A 20525-nucleotide genomic window follows, 5' to 3' on the forward strand; every position below is an offset into this window, starting at 1 on the left:
ACTGATTCCCTTTCACTGTGTTACTTCCTAAATGTAAAAGATTTTCAAACACCCGGATGATGAAATGACTTCCTCCAAAAAATAAAAACTGATAATAGAGAATCATTTCCTATTGTTTTCTTAATCATATCTGCTGCTAGAAAGGAGGCATTCTTCTAAGGGAATCTTCAGTTGCCAAAAACCTTATAATGAACAAAGATGGTAATAACTGGTGTTCCCCAGGGGTCAGTACTGGGTCCAGTCCTCTTCAATATATCCATCAATGACCTGGATGAAGGGATAGAGTGCACCCTCAGCAAGTTTGCTGGTGACACAAAGCTGGGAGGGATGGCTGACACACCAGAAGGCTGTGCCGCCACACAGAGAGAGACCTGGACAGATTGGAGATTGGGCAGAGAGGAACCTTATGAAATTCAACAAGGGCAAGTGTAGGGTGCTGCACCTGGGGAGGAATAACCCCATGGACCAGTACAGGTTGGGAGCTGACCTGCTGGAGAGCAGCTCAGCTGAAAGAGACCTGGGAGTCCTGGTGGACAACAGGATGACCATGAGCCAGCAAGGGGCCCTTGTGGTCAAGAAGGCCAATGGCATCCTGGGGTGCATCAAGAAGAGTGTGGCCAGCAGGTCGAGGGAGGTCATCCTTCCCCTCTACTCTGCCCTGGTGAGGCCGCACCTGGAGTACTGCGTCCAGCTGTGGGCTCCCCGGTTCAAGAAGGACAGGGAACTGCTGGGGAGGGTGCAGCAAAGGGCTACAAAGATTATTAGGGGACTGGAACACCTCTCTTATGAAGAAAGGCTGAGGGACTTGGGTCTTTTTTGTCTGGAAAAGAGGTGACTGAGGGGGGACCTTATCAATGCTTATAAACACTTAAAGGGTGGGTGTCAGGAGGATGGGGCCAGGCTCTTTTCAGTGGTGCTCAGCAGCAGGACAAGAGGTAATGGGCACAAACATGAGCATAGGAAGTTCCACCTAAACATGAAGAGGAACTTCTTTACCCTGAGGGTGGCAGAGCACTGGAACAGGCTGCCCAGAGAGGTGGTGGAGTCTCCGTCTCTGGAGACATTCAGAACCCGCCTGGACGCGTTCCTGTGCAACCTGCTCGAGGTGACCCTGCTCTGGCAGGGGGTTGGACTAGATGATCTCCAGAAGTCCCTTCCAACCCCGTGATTCTATGATTCTATGTATCACAAGACTGTGATATACACCACTTAATGCACAGCTTGCTTTTTGTTTTCAACTACAGAACCGACAAGGTTAAAAAAAAAATAGAAAAAGACAAAAACAAAACACCAAAATCTCATCAACCCAATCCAAACCAGAACACTTGTTTACAGTTCTGCTTTGAGATACTTTGCTGAAACAAGCATGGTCAGGAACACAATCTGAAAAGCATTAAGTAGCCTCTCATCTCAGTTCAACAATAAATGTTTCTTAATTGAGCGAGACAGACAGACTTTGAGAAAGAGATTTACCACATAGTATGTACTTTCCAAATGCACCCTGAAAAACTCATTCTTTTCTCCACTTAGTACGCAATCATCACTGCCCTCATTCTCACCATCTAGTCTGCTTCTGCATCCCATCTGTATCTTTGTTCTGCATGGTTAACTTAAACTCTTGAGAGCAAGAACCCTTTCTTCCTCACAGTTTTGTAAAGTACAACTACTCACACACCAGGCACCATAAACAGTGTTCATTAACATTGTTTTGCAGTATTGCTAGAATGGTCACTCAGGACACAAAGCTTCTTTATTTTTGAATCAAAGCCACAAGTCTTGATTTTCAGGTAATTACTAGTAAGCTTAACAGAGTTCTGCGTTATTCGTCAGTAATGAGGGCAGCTACAGAAAATACCTCTAACATAAACATCCATCACAATGGCTATGTTCTTTACTGCCCGATGCCACAAAATGGCACACAACAACTGATTCTGCTTATCCTTTTGCTCAAATAAAAATGTAGGATTTCACCCTGCAAGTTTAAAAACGTGTTATTCTACTCTGTGATTTCTTTAGAAGCTGGAAGCTAAGCATCTCACTGCAGCACTCAATGGCAGATAATGCTACACTGGGCAATGAAATTAGCAGAGAGCTGGTACCAGTTCTGAGAGCGCTGTGATGTCCATGCTGTGATGTCCAGCAGTGACGTTCCACATGGAGTCATTACCTCAGGTCCTGAAGCAGTACAGTCACATTCCTCCAGCACAATGTTGAGCAGACATGACTACACTACTCCTGTACACAGACCCAGATGAGCAACAGTACCAGGACAACTCTGCATCGTGCCTCAGTGCACAAGTAGGCATACTGCCACTAGTGTTACAGCCTGGAACTAATTCCTTCAGCTTAAACAAAGGTATTTTATCATAGCATACCTTCGAAACAAATAAGCCAATTGAAGGCAACTAGTTCATTATATAGATAAAGAAGGCATGCTAAAAAATCTCTACTCCTGCTTTAGGGTTGCTTCTTGACTTGTTAACTCCTGTAAGTTAAGTAAGGAACAGCAACCAGGCCATCACTTTTAAACAGGTTTGTCTACTGCAAGATGCCAGCAGAGTCTTTTCATATTCAGAAGGAAACAGCATTAACTACTATAATGTAGTCTATATTAATTAGCATAACATGACAGATTGGATCTATTCCTTAAAGTACTAAAAATCCCAGTTTCTTGATATGTTTTCTTTTTACAAACTCACCTAAAACAAACTCAATGACTCTGAACTAACTACTTCCCATAACTGGCTGGCTCCCCATTAACTTCTTTAATCATAATTTATTTGCAGTCTTCTCTATATTGTGTTTATCTGAGACAGGACAGTGATTGAAGAAATATAAAAAAAAGCCAAAATATAAAATGTATCTACAAAACTACTGCTCTCTTGCTTGCTCTGTTATGCTTCAGATTCAGGTACAGAAATAGATATATTAGTTGTGAAGAGGAGGCAAGACCTGAAGGCTTCTACCCTCAATCTACTAGAACTCTTTATATAAAGGAGTTATCTCTCACATCAAGGGACATGGCTGGGAACATGCAACCGCACCAACCCCTGAACCCAATCTAGAATGAGGTCTCAACTGAGACTTCTGCATAGCCTTAGAGTATATAGTATGGGGTGGAAACCTATTTTATAATTATTACAACGCTCTCTCAAAACTTTTATCTGCTCTCTTCTGAGGTATCTCAGTCATTAATAATGCATACTGATGTAACCGCAAACTGCAACGGAACAATAAACAAGTCATTCTGGAAAAAGGGAATGAACATATTTACATCCACTTGATACACAATTTCAAAACATTAGCTATATTAAAACAATTTTCTGCACAACACGTTACAATCATGTAACACATGAAATAGGCAAGTGGCCCAAAACAGCACACCTAGTTTTACAAATTAAGAATATATACTGGACTTCATATATATCTGTTGAATACAGAGTATCAATGACACATGACATAAGTTGAAAAGCACCAGGTAAGAGAATGAAAATAGAATTCCTCAGTGGAAAGCACCCTTGAGAATTGTCTTCTACAAATATATATAACACTACTCTCTGTAAAAACATGCATTCTGGCATGTACTTTCCACATGAAAGTATTCTGATTAGTTAATAGAAACAAGTTTATTTGTTGACTTCAAAGTAATTAAAAGTTCCTTTAAAGCTAAACTATATCTTAAATATATTAATTTAATAATACATGCTATTGTATTTGGTAATCTGCAGAACAACTTTTAGTAACTAGTAAATATAACCCACAAAAATTCTGGAAGACTTGGCAGTTGTATCTGAAATTAAACCTTTTGAAGTTTTATTAAATTTGCTAGTTATGCTAGAAATTTGCAATTTAATAATACCTTCTTATTTCTGAGGTAGGCTTTCTTGGCTGAAATACGTCCACGCCTTGCTTCCAGCTGGCGGATTTTTTGTTGCAACTTTTGCAGCTCCTCTTTTTGCAAGTGTATAGATGTTGTCATATCCTCTTTTTCAAGCATAGCTTCCATACTTTCGAAAGTGTCATAATATACCACTTCATCTCTCTTCTCTGTTTTAAAAATGTCAGCAATGAAAAAGTCAAATCAATAGTTTGTATCTGATCAACATTTTGTTTTGTTCAACAACAACCCTCCCACTGAGTTGCAAGGTTTAAGATAGAAGAATGCCATAGTCCTTTCAGAGGACTATCAAAAGGTCAGAGGAAAAGCACCATGTAGCAAAGCACTGAGGGCTCTAAAATCTATATGAGGAACAGAAATCAATAGCAATGAAGCACAGCCAGGTATTCAGATAAGCTCAGAACATTAAAAAACAAATTAATCTGTAAATGTACGTCTGTGTCTGTAGGCTAACTTCATCACAACGTCCACTCACGTCTTTGGGTATCTTAACTAATGCAAGGGACCCACGATGTGCAATAATATCCTCTGGTCTCTTCTACAAACGTCAGGATATACGGACTCTTTCTGAAGTCTTTGGCACGAGATTCTTATACCACAACTGACTATTAATTTCATGAAGGGGAATAACACAACAAAACACCAAAAATCCTCCCTTTGGAGGTTTTTGACCTCCCAGGCACTGCTTCTGCTCAGAGGCAGCAGAGGGAGGGTAACTTCAAGGCAATTCTTCAAAGCATTACAGGCCTGAAAGGACGTCATTACTAATACTTTTATCAACACTCATGATTTTTAGCCTCCCGAGTGAAGAATTCGGCATAACATTGAGCTCATCTCTGAATGCTGCCCTATCATCTCTTGCCAGGAAGGAAAGAGTGATGATTATAAATCCTTGCAGAATGTGGGGATGAAGAAGCAGCAAAGGCCTCTTTTTCCTTACTTCACTGGCCTAGCAAGTAGTATATTTTTGTGATACACCAAGAGGGATATGCATTACTGCTGGCTGAAACAAGCAGATACAGCTGGAATGACTGTCAAGTGTCTCTGCAGCACTACCAAACCTTGTCAACTTCACCAGCTACTTTCAGCAAGACCTCCTACTTCTGCTACTAGATTATTTGGGGAGAGAGGCAGGGTTTTCTTCAGTACATTGTGCATTTTAAAAGCTGTCATTACTTCATGTTGTTTGTGTGTACAGTCTCTGCTGCAATCAAAATTCTGACTGCCATGCTAATTTCAGCTTAGCAGAAGACATGACAGGACCAGAGAAGAAAGCACAGCACTAAAGTAACCTTAACATGAAAACCAATAAACACCCCAGACCTACTAGATTTTTTACATCAGTGCTCAGTTAAAAAAAAAAAAAAAAGAAAAACAAACCACCAACAAAACACACACACAAAGTTGCAAAGTTGCATCCATATGTAAAACTGCAAAGTCACTAGAAACTGCTCTGAGACATCAATGAGTAAATGAGTAAAAATAAGACTCATGGCTAACAACAATTGTATTTGTCTATGCACTCACATGCCATGGGAGAATTTACACCCAAATTTTGTATTAGAACACTTTCATGTAGAGTTAAAAGCAGGAATTTACAAGTCAAACCCCAATAGCTCAGCTGCAAACGAGTCAAATCTACTAGTTCTAAAACACAATGTTAAATTATGTTTTACTGTTTGGAAAAAAAAAACAAACAACCAACCTTGGCAACTCTATTGCAACCTCCATCAAACATTCCAAGACTTTTCTACAAACAGCTTTTGAGTTTTTGAAATATCTATAAATTTGGTAAGTACTTAAGATTCTAACAACTCAGCCACTTACAATAAAACGTTCAGAATTATTCATTTGTAGATACAATCCACAGCATTTTCACTCACTCAACCTACCCTCCAACCAAAGCAGGAACCCACCATCACATTCTCTGTTGACTTGCAATGCATCCACCACAAAACCATCTTACAACGATGTACAAATAGTTTGTACAGATAGGAAATACCCTTTAAAATTGTAACCTAATAAAAGTCACAGTTTGTGAACTTCAGTATTGAAGTTCAGTATTTGAACCAAATATTCAGGTATTCGGTTAATGACAGTAAAAACCTACTACTGTTATTTATAATATGACAATCTATTATCATTCGATACTTTTCAGATCCAATGAGCCAAATTTGCAAAAGAAAATGTTTTTCTTCCGTCTTACAACCAAATCAAATCAAAACAAACAACTGGCAGTCAAATCAAACCACGCTCTCAAAAAATTCTGTTGGGACTTCATTAGCAGTGCTGCAGATGTCCCTCAAATCAAAACAGAATCCAAAACTCTCTGAAAGACCCCTGCACAGCCAATACAGTCAAAGAGTAAAGAATAGCAACAGCCTCTACACATCAGTTAGACACATGTACTTCAAATCATACAGATGTGCACAATTAAAAGGCTATTACTTTACTGATTAAGTACAGTTTAAAAGGGAAGCCTAACAGAAGATGCAACAGACCATTCTTTTCTCTCTGACTGCATAGGAAACAACACATATTAAAAGACTACTAAATGTTTTACATGCTTTCATTCAGATTAGGTGCTTAACAGTCTTGGAGAGATGCAGCCACTTCCGGGTCACATTCTTCACATTAATTGTTTTATCCACCTAAGTAAAGTCCGAAGAGGTAACATCATCCTTTGAACAAAATTCCCACACGTTAAGAACTATATTTTTCATTTTCTGTCGGATGGGATATTAACTGAGTGTTGTTAAAAAACAGTAATTCCTTCTAACGTAGACAGAAGTCTTTAACAGAGGAAAAAAAAACAAAAAATGACACAGATTTAAAACAGCAAAGAAAGCCAGAACAGTGAACTCCTTTGCTGCCATTGGTGAAGGAGAGGGTTGGTTGGTTAGCTGACTGGGGTTTTTGTTTTATTTTGGGTCAGGTTGCGAGGTTGGGGTTTTGGGTTTTTTTGGGTTTTTTTTTCAGATTTCTGGAGAAAACATTAGTGACAAGCCGTAATAACCTTTGTTGTAACAGCAGGCTTAATCTCTGTGGGCCCTGAGGTTTTACCATCGCTATATCAAAGAGAAAGTATTTTGATACACATTCCTTCTCAGCCTCCCGTTCAAGCCACCCTATGAACCTCCTTTGGTTCATAGGTAAGCAAACCATACCATGTCTTCAGTACCAAAATTAAACATCTAGTTTCTCAAGTACAAAAGCTACCTCTCTCTAAAGCACTAACTAGCTCTCCACAGAGGCACCCAGTCAAAGCTGCCACATTTCTTCAAGTCATTTACAGAGTTTTCAATCCTCGTCTTCCATACATGCAGTTACAGTTGTTGCCATCCCAAGCCTAAAAGGAGATTAACGTAACAGCAAGAATCCGTGAGACCTATGTTTTCTATTTTTCCACGAGCAACTCACAATACAATCCAGCTTCAGATCTCTCTTAAGTGACCTTACTATCTGTAACAAGATTTCCTATGCAAGCCCTATGCACTAAACAATAAAACAGAGCTTGTGTGAATAAAAGCATTAACTATAGAAAGGTCCAAAGGACAGAACCAGATCCAAAAACGCTGTATGATTTACCTGTGTCATTTCCATAGTTTGCAACTACACAAAGTATAGCAGGTTCTGGAAACATACGGTCTTCATCACTGCTCTAAATTAGTCAGAAGGCAATACAACAAGCTTCAAAGTCTAGTTGAAGCACTCTGACTTGCAGGAATACCTTTTGAAACCAATCACTTCAAAGAAATGAATGATAACCAATGCAAATTTTTAATGAGACAAGTCCAATAATTAAGGTATTTCCTTCTCCCTGAACTTAGTTTTACAAAACTTACATAGTATCTTATATGCTTATTTCCAAACACAGGCAACGAGAACTAGACCAAAACTTCTGCATGTATATTTATATGCCTTATGAACAGGTGTAAATTTTCATTTAACAGTACTTATGTTAGAAGATCCAGTTCTTCTCATGGTAAAGAATCTGTTCTCATTTCATTCCCACAGGCGTTACTAGGCTCTTAGAAGAGAATTATCTTTTACAGATTATGTCTTAATTAAAATGCATAAAGCACCTGACATCAGTCTTCTGATGCTTTCAAGTTGTGCAGTCAGCAGCAGCTCTTCACATTTCAAGATTTCAAACTGCACTTCATATAATTGAAGCTGTAGATCATAATAATCAGCTTCTAACTGGTCCAAATGGGCTATGGCTTCTGTACCACCTTTCAGGCTCTGCATCTAAGTGGAAAGAGAAAAAAAAAAGAGAAAAAACAAAAACAAAACCCCACATGACTCCACGATAATAAGAACAAAACCACAGACTTCACTATTACAGCTAGATACAGTCAGGTACACTAAGTGTAATGTGTTAATATTGAACACATCAAGAGGAGAAGATAGGTATGTCTAAACATAATTATACTAAACCAGAAAGATATCTGTACTGAATTAAACCAAAGACCTATGTTACTCAACACCCTGTTTTAGACAAAGGTTAACCACAAATACCCAGGAAGATGAAATATAGTAGGCAGTGCAGTGATACCTCCCTAAAATTTTTCACCAGCCTCTAGCACAGCTTGCAGCACAGCTTAAGTCCCAGTGCTGCCTTTTATACAAAATAGACTTACTAGATTTTACTCCATAAATTTGTCCTATCCCTTTTTTTATAGCATGTGTGCTTTTATCACCCGCATTATTACTCATTGACATGGATTTTGTAGCTCAATTAAACACTAAAGAAACAATTCTCTATATTACGCTGCTTTCTATGTAAGATTGATAGACTGGAGACCTGTGAAGCAATTCTTGTAACATCTGTTTTAAAAATTTCTGCTACTATACTGTATATTTACTGAATGCATTTTTTGTATGTCAACTATTAGCATGAAAGGCTCAATAAGTCCTCAAGTGAATATCATAAATCTTACAATCAATGATGTATAATTTGTGTTTCAGTCCAATATGACACCAAGATGGAATGGTGTAACAAGATATTACTCTGACTCCATATTAAATTGATAATTGTGACCAGAACAGTAAATGACATAATGATGGCATATTTGGAGTGAATTAGAAGCTAGTTTTCTTGGAGTGAATTAGAGGCTAGTTTTCAAGACAGACAGACTGATTCTCTCGAACATTTCAGTTTTTCCATAAGAGGTATAATGTTTACTGGTCAGGCAGGGTATCCTGGGTTTCGGCATTTTCAAAGGATTTTCTCATTGTAAAAAAAATATACCACAGCAACAAAATGAGGTGGAGGATTTTTGGTTTAGTTTGTTTGTTGGGGGAGGGAGGGGATTCCCCCCCAAATTAAGGCAGTCTCATTCAAACCTCTACCACAACTAAGAACTTTTGCTTTGTCATTAAACTGTGAAATTCATTCAAACTTACACTTTTTTTTTCTTTACAAAAAGACTTTCCCTAATTTAAGTCCACAGACTCTGTATGAAGACTGCTTAGAGACATAAATAGGCCATCTTCAAAAGTATCAGGTAATCAAGTTATAGCAGCTCAGTATTTCATTCAGCTGCAATGGTGTCTGCCTGATAAAGGACCTGTCTGACAACTGGGTTCTTAGCCCTACAAGCATACATGAGAGATGGTGCCAGCTACCTGGTCTTTTTAAGGGTACAATACAACTATATTCAGTTTTCAGGTGCAACAGCAATGGGAAATTAATATTGTCATGTGGTTCTCAGGCAGATATGCTATCTACACAATAGCCCCTCATGAAAAAGAAAAATGGGGACCTTTAATTTCAACCACTTATGTTAAAACTTTACGTGAGATGCTATATGTGTGTGATAATTCAAAACAATATCCTCACTCATGGGAAAATTTCAGCATTTTTGTTAAAAATTTAAGAGTGGTTCAATTCTTAATGATACAAATTGCTATCTAATCTGTACAATTAGTTTGCTGCATCCTTGGTAGGTCTCAAGGCTGATCAATATGGTGAAACAAACACAGAGCACTTTAACATGAGGATGTTACCAGAAAGAAACATCTTGCAGTTGGACAAAGAATTCGAACTGAGGAGATCAGTGTTCAGTTTCCTCCTATGCCACAGCTTCTTGCGTTAACTCAAGCAAGACATTTAATTTAATCTCTCCGGCCCTTACAGTCTTTATACAGCTCATTCATACTAAGTGAAGAACTGAAGCAGGAACTTGGGTTTCTTATTAGCTCCAGGGCAGAAATGTATCATCTGTAAACCCACACATTGGTAATAAAGATATAACAGTTAAAACAGAAAGGCTCTGACAAGAACTATGAACACACATACTAAAGGGATAGATAACAAAATTTAACAGAAAAATAGTCAAACACAGAATACAGATGTGAGTGCCATCAAATCCAGCCTTCCACCACCATGGAATGCTTTCGATAAACATAAAATGAACTGCTTTCATAATCTGAGTTCTTAAAAATAATTTCCATGTTGTTATTGTTGTTCTTATTCTGCTTCTGTAACAACAAAAACAAACCAAAAAGCTTCCACAAAACTCACTGTTTGTTACTCCCGCTGGAAGTCTGTTCCAGATACTCCTTCTTAACTGCCAGGAAACTTCTTCCTTATTTCCAGTATATTCGTAATCAGATAACACCGTTTGTTCTTGCACCAGTTCTGAACAGCAACACGCGTTGCTCGTCGCTAATATTCATTCACATTAATATTTTTGTGGAGAGCAATTTTGTATCATCTCAGCCTTTATTTTATTTGCCAAAACAACTCTACCTCCTCCTGTAACACAGACTCGCTATTCCTGGCATCATTGTGGTAGACCTCCCTGTAACTGTTCCAGTTAGAACTAATCTTTCTTGGGTGATCAGAAACACATGGAAGAAAGGTGTAGATGAAATTTCACAAGTCCACATGCAGTGACACTAACACTTCTCCCTTTGCTGAAAATACTTGATTTGACAGACCCAAAAGCATCTGTTGCTACCACCCTGTTGCACTGATGGCTCAATTGCGTTGCTACTAGGTTATAAGACCACAGTCATTGTCATCTCCTGTCATTTAAAGTAGTAACTAACCTGCAGTTCATGGTAAAAAATTGTATTACTTTTCCCCTAGCAATTCATATTAATAGCTATTATTACATTTCCTATTATCCAGTCTTTTAAGTAATCTCTTACTGTTCAAATAGAATACAGTGTCAGAATACAGTGAATCCGGACTGTTCTCTAGTTCAAGTATTCATTTCAATTCATCACTGGTGCTGTCCGAGAAATCTCAGAAGAAAGGAGTAAAATTCAGAAAAAACCTCAGGTCTTTAAGTGTGAATGTGGAAGCTCATACTCAAAACCAAGAGAAAGGCATTTTAAAGTATTTCTAAATGATTATAAGGGAGACATGGAACACTCCAACCACTGATAAAAGGCAGGTTCTAATTCATACCTAGCAACTTGTAGAACAAAAGTACTCCTCCAACCAATCAAGTATCAGGAGTCAATTATAGTTAGGTCATGATACTACAGGATACAATATTATTAAAAAAAATGAGCTTGAGATGATCACTTATAATTAGTATCCCGGGCAATCAGAAAAAATTTAGACACTAGAAGAAGCACCTTTTCCCCTTGAAAGGGATGCACCACTGGTTTTAGAAACTTTTTCTTTTCCAAGACTAAATGTTCAAAATCCATAGAAAACATGCTGAACACCAACTGTTTTCTTATAAACAATAAGATCTGGGGTTTGTTCTGATTTATCACTCTTTCTGTCTTAAACTCTGAAAAATTAGTTTCACTAGCATTTTAGTGTTTTTAAAGGAATATCCTCTTTTTATCTTCTATGCCTAGAAAACAGTAGCTAAATGGTTTGCCAAATAAGGTATTTCAGTTTGGATTTTCTGTGAAGTGACTCACTTCTGTGAGTCTGTTTTAAGTGACCATAAATACCTGACCTCTTTCTTTCTCTTGGCAAATGGGGACTAAGTATCAGTGATGCACAAAATCCTTCAAACAAAAAAGTCTGTTCAAATGCTAGGATTTGCCCTCTTTAATACTCTTTACCCAGTCATACTCTGGGAAAAAAAAGAGGCATGAAAATAAATTATGTTCTAATAATGTTATTCCAAAACAACTTACGTGGGATTTTGTTAACTATTAAGTACAAAGTAGGTTATCATGTTAATGAGAAATTTTCTAATAATGTCTCACTGCATTATTAAAAGCCTAACTATGACTCCAAGTTCTGTGTATAGAATGCACCCATAACTTCACCTGAGGTACTTAGAGCTTTCTGTTTTCTATTTTCTTTAAACACAGTGACCACTTAAAATAGTTTTTATTTCAAAGTATTTTTGAATTTTTGATTGAACTAGTGAATATTACACAAATATTTCATGTAATATTAAAGAAAAAATAAAATCGACATTTTTACAACAAATTTTAGTTTGCCAATTTAAACACTGAAAGTGAAGAAGGCAAAAGCATTCCTAATCTGTTATTAAAAATAATAATTCAAATAAGTTTAAATCTTCAAAGATTTCACAATTTTAGCTTCTTACTTAGCCTTTCCAAAGAGTTGTCAGAGAAAGAAAAAGTTCGCAAAAGATACAATGAAAGCTACCAAGGTGAAATATACTTTTCTGAAAAGTATAATGTTGTATCTGTATGAAAACCACTGTCCATTTCTTACAGAAATATGATTAATTTTCCAGAAATAGCTATTGATGCATTCTTGAATAGAATTTTTGCCAACGCATCCATCTCAGGCAAAAGTAAAATGAGTCATGGAATGCAAGATATGCTTAAATACTCAAAGGCACTGTAATCAAAAATATCGTTGATTCAGGCTCAATGTACAAGAAAGAAAGTACCCTTAGAATTACGAAACCATGAAAAAAATATTTAAAAACCTAAGCAGTACTTCATTGGAGTATGATCTTGTTTATGAAGACATGACAGAAAATCTATCATGTAAATTAAAAATAGTTTTTGAACTGTATCTTTAGAACTGAACTGTACGCTTCTAAAAGGAAAAATAGAGCAGACTAGTTACTGAATCATATATATGCAAGATGGGACTTGTTGGAATTTATGTCTCCAGTCACTCAGTTCCATTTGTCCAAACTATTTTAAATAGTTAGAGAATTACAAAGGATTCTCACCCTGATTTAATGTTTCTGTTTACTGTTACGAGGACAAGACTTGGCAACCAGTCCACAAAAGCAGACTCTAGTCTACCTCAAGAGGAAAGTTTTCATCATTCTCCTCCAACAAAATTCAGAATAACAGATGGAACTTAAGAGGTACAAATCAGGAAAATAAAAAAGCTCAATATGTAACTCAATGTGTAGAGTTTTTTTTTTATTATTATTATTTTGTAATACAGCTAGTTGTAGCCTAACATTTTTAGCTGTCAAATACAGGAAATTTATAACTAGCCTAAGCACCTAACCAGGTGATTTTCATATCATAATTTGGAAAATGTAGTAGTTTTTTAGATATTTACAGTGTGAACACATTTTAGGAAACAAAAAAGTGCTTGATTAAAACTAAATGAAAATTACACAAACAAGGACATTTTTACCATCCCTCTTAAAAATCAAATCAGCAAGGTTGGTTTAGATTTGGAGAAGAGGGAATTAAGAGCAAGAGAAACAAGTACAAGTATTTCCCCTGTGTCTCCTTTTCCTACTCAGAGAGAGTAAATTTATATATCCAAGCACAGCAGCAAGGTCTTCACTTAAGCTTAAAGGAGAAAATGTATCACCTTTTCATTTTTTTATTGTTGTTTTCTTCTTCTACTGTCATCTCTTCCAAATACACCAACTAATGTAATCACCAAATATTTTCCTTATGATAAGACTGCAACCCTTTTCAAATATGAGATTCCCACTCACTTTTGTCACATCCAACTTTGCATACTTAGGGCTTTTACATTCTCAAAGCAAGAAGAGATATTTCAGAACGGAAGCTGGTTCTCATACCTCCCCATTACCATGTTTTGACCCAGAGCTCTCTGTACTTTGTAATACACCAGCCCAAAGCACTAAGCCCATGCACACCCATCAGATGTTCCTCATTTCTCCCTCCCCAAAAGCCCCAAACTCTCAGTTTGGAGTCCTTCAACCCCCTGTATAGTGCAACGAATCTCTCCTTTTCCTATGCAGCCCCTAACGCTTTTGCACATCCAAACTCATTTACCAGATTGAGATCTCATTCAACAAAATTCATGGAAGGTCTCCAGTGCGAGAAAAATAAGATGTGCTAGGGAAGAGATCATGCGTGGCTGCTCTAAATATGTGAGCATATTCAATATAATATTTCCAATTAGTACTGCTGGATTCTCTCATCAACTCTTAGCTAAGGATTGCAATAGCCTGATAAACCCACATTTCCAGACAACTCTTGGTTTTCTAAATATAAAGAGTGTTGAAATGGAGCAAACTTTATTTTTGTGCTCTGGGTCTTGCATGTACACTCTCTTCCTTGCAGATCAAGCTGTCTTGCACAGAAGCTCCTAAAATAGGCACATGGTCTATCAGGCTTACAAACGTACCAATCTATACGGTGTTCAAGTCGTGAGTTCTCTGGATAACCTTTTCATAACAGCTTTAGTCAAATTTTCCTGAAACATTTCAAAAGTGCTCTAAAAACAAGCAACCAATTGGACAGAATGCAAATTAACATCAGTATGACAGAAAGTTCTTCGTACTGAATACCCATATGATAAAAAAATTTAAAAGAGGATTTATAGCATTTTTGCTTTTGAGAAAGTGTCATAAAACCAAATAAAAGTGGGACATTTCTGCTAAGACATTTAAAGAGTTTAATGCATGCACTCTTCCTCAGGAAAGCTGTAGCTACCACAACCCCCTCTGGACAACTGTCTTAACAGGATAAGCACAGATAAAAACTGTGCAGTAAAACAGGCTAGTCATTCATATATTTACTAATGTTCAGATACCTTTCATCTGGAATGTCAGAACTATTCTGAAAAAGTGGTCACACCTCTGAGAGGTCAAGTGTGGAGATTACATAGCAGCAGGCTTCTGTCCTACCCCTTCTCTTCATTTTATTAATCTCATTGGATAGCTGTAAACATTAACAGTAAAAACTGTCTTCTTGGTTGACTAACCAGGAAAAAGTGAACGAAAAACATAAGTGGCAGAAAAAACCACGACACATACATTGCAACTCCATTTGTCTAACATGGTAGAGTGTAGTAAAAGTTTAAATATAGACGTTTATTACTAAAAGCTGAAAAATAATGACTTTCAAGTCTGGGAGGTTTTTGTGTTTTGGTTTGTTTTTTTTTAAAGCACATCAACACTCTTTAAGGTTTGGGGGTTGTATGCATGTTTTATTTTCCTATGTATCAGTATGAAAAATTACCTCCTCTTTCAGCGCATGCTTCTTCTGCTCCAAACAGATTTCTTTAGCACGCATCAACTGCAAAGTCTCCTTAGAAACTGCATACTGAAGTTTTTCCATACGTTCCACTGCTGCTGCCCATGCTGCCTTACCAAATTTTTTCTGGTCTGCTCGCATTCGATCATACACAGCTATAGAAGGGAAGAAAAAGCAAACAGCTTACCAGTCTACTTTTCAGACCACTAGTGATTCCACAGCAGAGACAAGGCAAACATTTGTAAGCAAAAACATACAAAGTTCTCTTAGCAGGGAGTAGTCACTCTACGAAGTACTAACATTCAAATCCAGGATGTAAGTACTCTTAGGATTCAGTAAATATGCAATTAGCTATTTGTTGATCATTTTCTCATTATAATTCCAATTGTTATTATCCACAGAGGGACCATTCTGAATATACAGTACATGAACACTTGAACCACTGGTTCAGAATTCTTGATTTAAAAAAATATCTCATTAACACTACCGTGTGGTCTTAAACTGCATCCCAAGTTTTCCCCATTTCTGAAAGCACCAATTATTAGCTACTAATGCCTCCATTTTCCCTTAATAACTTCTATAGTGCAGTAATCAGTTTAAAGACATCTGCAGAGTGAAAAAAAAAATTACAATTTAAACCAAAAATTTCAGCTTGACCTCAAGTGCAATTCTGTAAGAATAGTGAATTAAATTTAAATAACATCTATCTTTTAACTCAAAATGCAGGCTGCCTCACAAAATTAATTCAAATTAACTAAACAAATTATAATCTGAGCTTAATATGGAGAGACAAATGAGAATCTTTTCAGGAAGACTTCAGAGTAGCAGGAGTCCCTTGCCTGATTCAGATTTTCTATTCTAGAGCCCCAGACAACATCTGGGCCGACATACATGAGATTTTCACTATTCCTAATACATAGAACAATCACATGATACTGCACACTCAGCTTTGCAAAGCAAAAGCCATGCGAGTAACACAATCAAAGGGGCAGCGTTCAGCCCCCAGGTGCCAGAAGACATTACATGCTGTGGTTAGGTAGTAAAAAATACCTTTATATTCTCACTTCTTTTTCCTCTGCCATCTGTTAGCATTTTGCTATATAAGACCACCCTGTGATCAACAGGAGGACAAAAAAAGCCCCAAACATAACAAAACAGGCAAGCAACCTGCACAACAAAAGTCTAGGGTTGTAAACTGTCTCCAGGCATTTAATTTCCCAGTGTTTTTCCCACAATCCTGACTGCTGTACATAAAAAAAAGCATGTGAACAAAACAAAAAGTAACTGTAAATACATGTTCTTTATCAACTAACAGGGTATTTTATTTGCTGCTTTTGCCATACTAGAAAAGGAACCAAACTGATATGATACATTTAAAATTTCCTCTAATTAAATTCATTCCAACATGCCTGAACTGGTTTAGTCACTTTTTCGAAATAAGGTGGAGTTTCATGTTACCCTTAACTTGGGTTGTCACCAAAAGGAATCATTTTGCAGCGACTGCTTCTTTTGAGGCAGATCTAGCAGTCATGCAGGAAGATGACACGAAACCTATCCATTAAAAAAGATTTTCTCCCAATGGTACAGCTCATTCATCTGGTTGCACAAATCACTATCACCAAGGCAAAGAAACAAACAGGAACCCACAGTCAGGCAGGGTAAACAGTGGGACATAAACTCTGTCAGTAGGAGCCCACACTCAAACTAAAAGAAGTGACATGAAACCACATCCTCATGTGAGTTTGCCCTAATAAACTGGTTATTTAAGTTAAAATGGTACAAGGATGAGAGCACAGATATATACGGCAAGTCGTATGACCTGGTTTTACTGCACCAGCTCTTCAGTAAAACTGCCACATTCTTCAAGCGTAAAAATGCCAAGGCTGTATCCATGAAGATTTCTGAACAATAGAGCAGCTTTCACTGAGTAGTTAAACTGAGCTGTTCCTTAATACTTAGAGCTATGAAAAAGATTACTGAAAGGCAGGTGAGACAGGAAATGAACTGAAAGGTAATAAACACTTAATATGGTGGTCTGCCATATCCAGCACAGGTGACAGAATCCATCAGGGACTCTACGCTCCCTAAGTCCTTTGCAAATGTACACTGCAGATAGTATAGTCGCATTGAGAAAGAGGCTGTGAAACTTTTACCTAAAATTTCTATTCTGCTCACTTCTGAGGATGTTCTGAAAAGTCTTATCAGTGAAAGATTCAAATAGACAAAGAAGAAAAAACAAATGGGAATGACGAATTGCATTTGATCCTCCAGCTCATGGAGGACTGATAAAAAATAAATAAGTGACAATACAATACAGAACACGGTAAACATTATATAAATTTTTTAAGATCTTTTATTTGATGGACAGGACAGTAGAAAATAATTACCTTTCTGTGTTTTAGCTGTGATTTCAAAGTATTTAACTGTAAGATCTTGAATAGAAAGCACAGCCATATGGGCTTTCCGCTGCCAATCAGCATCTTCTTTTTGCAGACTCTCGATTCTTCTGGGGCCTAGGTAGTCATTCTCTATCGAGATCTGAAAAAAAATCAGTCCATAATTAACAAGACAATTAATTGTTGTTATTTTGTCAAACGCAGCCAGTTTCGGGGTGGCTAAGAAAGAAAGAAAAACAAAAAGGAGAGACAACTACCAGCAAATCACCATGGCTTTTATTTAACAGAAGAAAACCTCTCTGAAGTGCTCCTTTCTGTTGGAAAAGTATATCCACGGTTTCATTACTATTCTTACTGGAAGCACAAAAAAATCAAATGTAAATTTGATTTGTCACTATCTTGTTCTTAAATATCTTATTGCCTTCAGATAACACGTATGCTTCATCAAGGCTTTCTTCCAGCCTGGAATATTTCATTCTGAAGTAAATTAATGGTCTTGAGTCAGAATGAAGCTGGAAACAGCATATGTGTTCGGGTACTGGTAAGTAATCATCAATATTTTTAGTTTTTCTTTGTCATAGAGGACTTAAAAACATACTTTCCTAGTGACTGGGAGTTCAAATATCTTTTCATTGCCAATATGAATTCAATTTTATTTTGAAGTGACAATAATCTGAAGCCAGTAAAAGATTTGGCATTTCTTTTAAAATCAATAAAAATACAGCTTTCTGTCCCCAAACCAGAATTTTTTACATGCTTTTTTAAAAGTTATTAAGTAGTCTCCCTACAGACAACAGACTACATAGTTAAGTAATTAAATATTTAAGCCTGCTCCCGCAACAGCAAAGCCTTAATTTTGTATATTTTTCATTTACATCAGCCAAGACGACACCTCACTAATATAGACAAAAACCCCCAAACAAAAAAGTGCTCATAATCTTATTTGTCCCCAGAAATTTTAACCTGAATTTCTAATGCTTCAAGTATTATTCTTGATTTCACAAAGCTTCAATCTGGTCTCAAAGAGCCATTCCACTCTGTAGTTGAACTGCAAACAACAGGTTTTTAAGTGACTGTTCAGGATCTACCTCCACATATCGACTTATCCCATCTCTTAGAGAGATGATTTTTTCCAAGTAAAAATACATAGATGTTGTCTAAGTAATTGTTCATTTATTGAAAAATGTACGAAGTAGTTTAATAAGGTATTTTAATCTACCTCTCATGTATTTCCAAAACCCTCAGAAAGGCAATAGGCAAAATAAAGATGTGGACAAACGATAAGTGAATAATTTAACTAGACAGGTTGTAACATGTAATTCGATGGAGCACACATGTACCATGATTCCCACAGGGAATGCTTATGAGTGGACAGACCAAATAAATGTCAAACTGTGTATAACCGTGAATGATGACTGGTGATGTTAATGCTTTCCATTTATGAAGAACTCTGAAACAGCAAGTTCCTTTGAGAAGCAGGATAAAAAAAAAAAACAAAACCAAAAAACAGTACAGTTGAAAGTCTTCCTTTTCTAATCCTTGGTAAAGATGAGGTAATTTGATACTGGAATTGACATAGGATCACTGCATAATGTGAGTAACATTCTTATTAGGCATCATTTCTAAGAGAGTAAGAAGCCTCAAAATAGCATTTCTTCATAAAGCTTTGCCTGCCAAAACATTATTCAAACATGGTGCAAACTAAAGAGATTTATGACAGCATAATGCAATTGTATTTTTGTTCCCTAAAGCAAGCATTTACAAGTAACAAAAATAGGAAGCACCTTTTCATTAACTGCAATCCCAAGTATTTCAGCCATGCCATCACTCACACTGAGGGTGTTCATACAGCAAGGCAGAGAAAACCCAAGAAGCCTTTGCTGTAGCCATCAATACCTATACAAGTACACACATTTACATGCGGCCATAAGCAGATGGTCACCATCCTGTAAAGCTTTAGAAACTGGGGGAACAAGGAAGAAGATGACATTGTAAATGTTTATGAGGATGGACCAGTTCAACCCGGTACAGTTACTGTTGCGTAACTTCCCCTTTATGCATATGTTCATATACTCGTTCACATCTAAAAGACACCAAGCAGCATACTCCAGAAGTGACTACTGTCTGGAAGGAGGTCCCCAAGTAGTTGCATGAACAAGAACGGACCAACATAGAATCACAGAATCAATGACATGATTAAAAGCAATTGCAGCATATCCCCGGTGCACCGCAACCTCCATCAGGCTCTGCAGGGATTCCTTCTCCAGCCCCTGCAGGAGGTTCAGGTCAGCAAAGCCTGCCATGCTGTGCACGGACAACATCATGCCTTAAGGCTGCAGCAACAGCGGCATGCTTAACTGTCCTGGTTTGGGGTGGAGCAGACAGGGTACACCAGTATGAAGATAGCCTCTCTCGTCTCCTCACTGGAACAGCCGTGGAAAAAATGGCTGAGCAAACTAAGACAACAGCCGAGCAAAACACGAAAAATGATAAATTTTTTCATGAACTTCTTGAAAAACTGTCTGAGAAGGGGAAAGAATCCCACTCTTCCTCTCAACAGACCCACATCTCAGTCATTAAGAAAAAACACCCTCCTCAAAACCCATTCAAAAGAAACAGGACCCACTCTGGGACTTCCTGCGGCTTTGCCTCTGCAGCTATGAGAGGATATGAGTAAATGGCATAAAAACCCTACTCTGCTCCTACGAGCATGAATGCTTGAGTTGCAAGGTAAAGCCGATGGAAGAAAGAATTCTTCCATCAGGATGGCTATTCCAGTCCATGGTAAGTAGTTCTCTGGTCTGCTTAGGAGCTCATCTGCTAATCATAGATGGTGTCCTCAACAC

The 20525-nt window shown here is 37.5% G+C and overlaps 1 protein-coding gene across 1 annotated transcript in view; it reads right to left on the reverse strand.

Moving 5' to 3' along the window:
* JMY (junction mediating and regulatory protein, p53 cofactor) overlaps positions 1–20525 on the reverse strand; it is a 68410-nt gene that overhangs the window by 15140 nt on the left and 32745 nt on the right. The window contains exons 3-6 of the mRNA XM_074570704.1: positions 17671–17821; positions 15269–15438; positions 7984–8149; positions 3860–4047 (exon numbers count right to left, since the gene is read on the reverse strand). Of these exons, the coding sequence (XP_074426805.1) occupies positions 3860–4047; positions 7984–8149; positions 15269–15438; positions 17671–17821 (675 nt within the window). The remainder of the gene's footprint in view (positions 1–3859; positions 4048–7983; positions 8150–15268; positions 15439–17670; positions 17822–20525) is intronic.

Source organism: Larus michahellis, chromosome Z (assembly GCF_964199755.1).
Source record: "Larus michahellis chromosome Z, bLarMic1.1, whole genome shotgun sequence".
Taxonomy (NCBI): Eukaryota; Metazoa; Chordata; class Aves; order Charadriiformes; family Laridae; genus Larus; species Larus michahellis.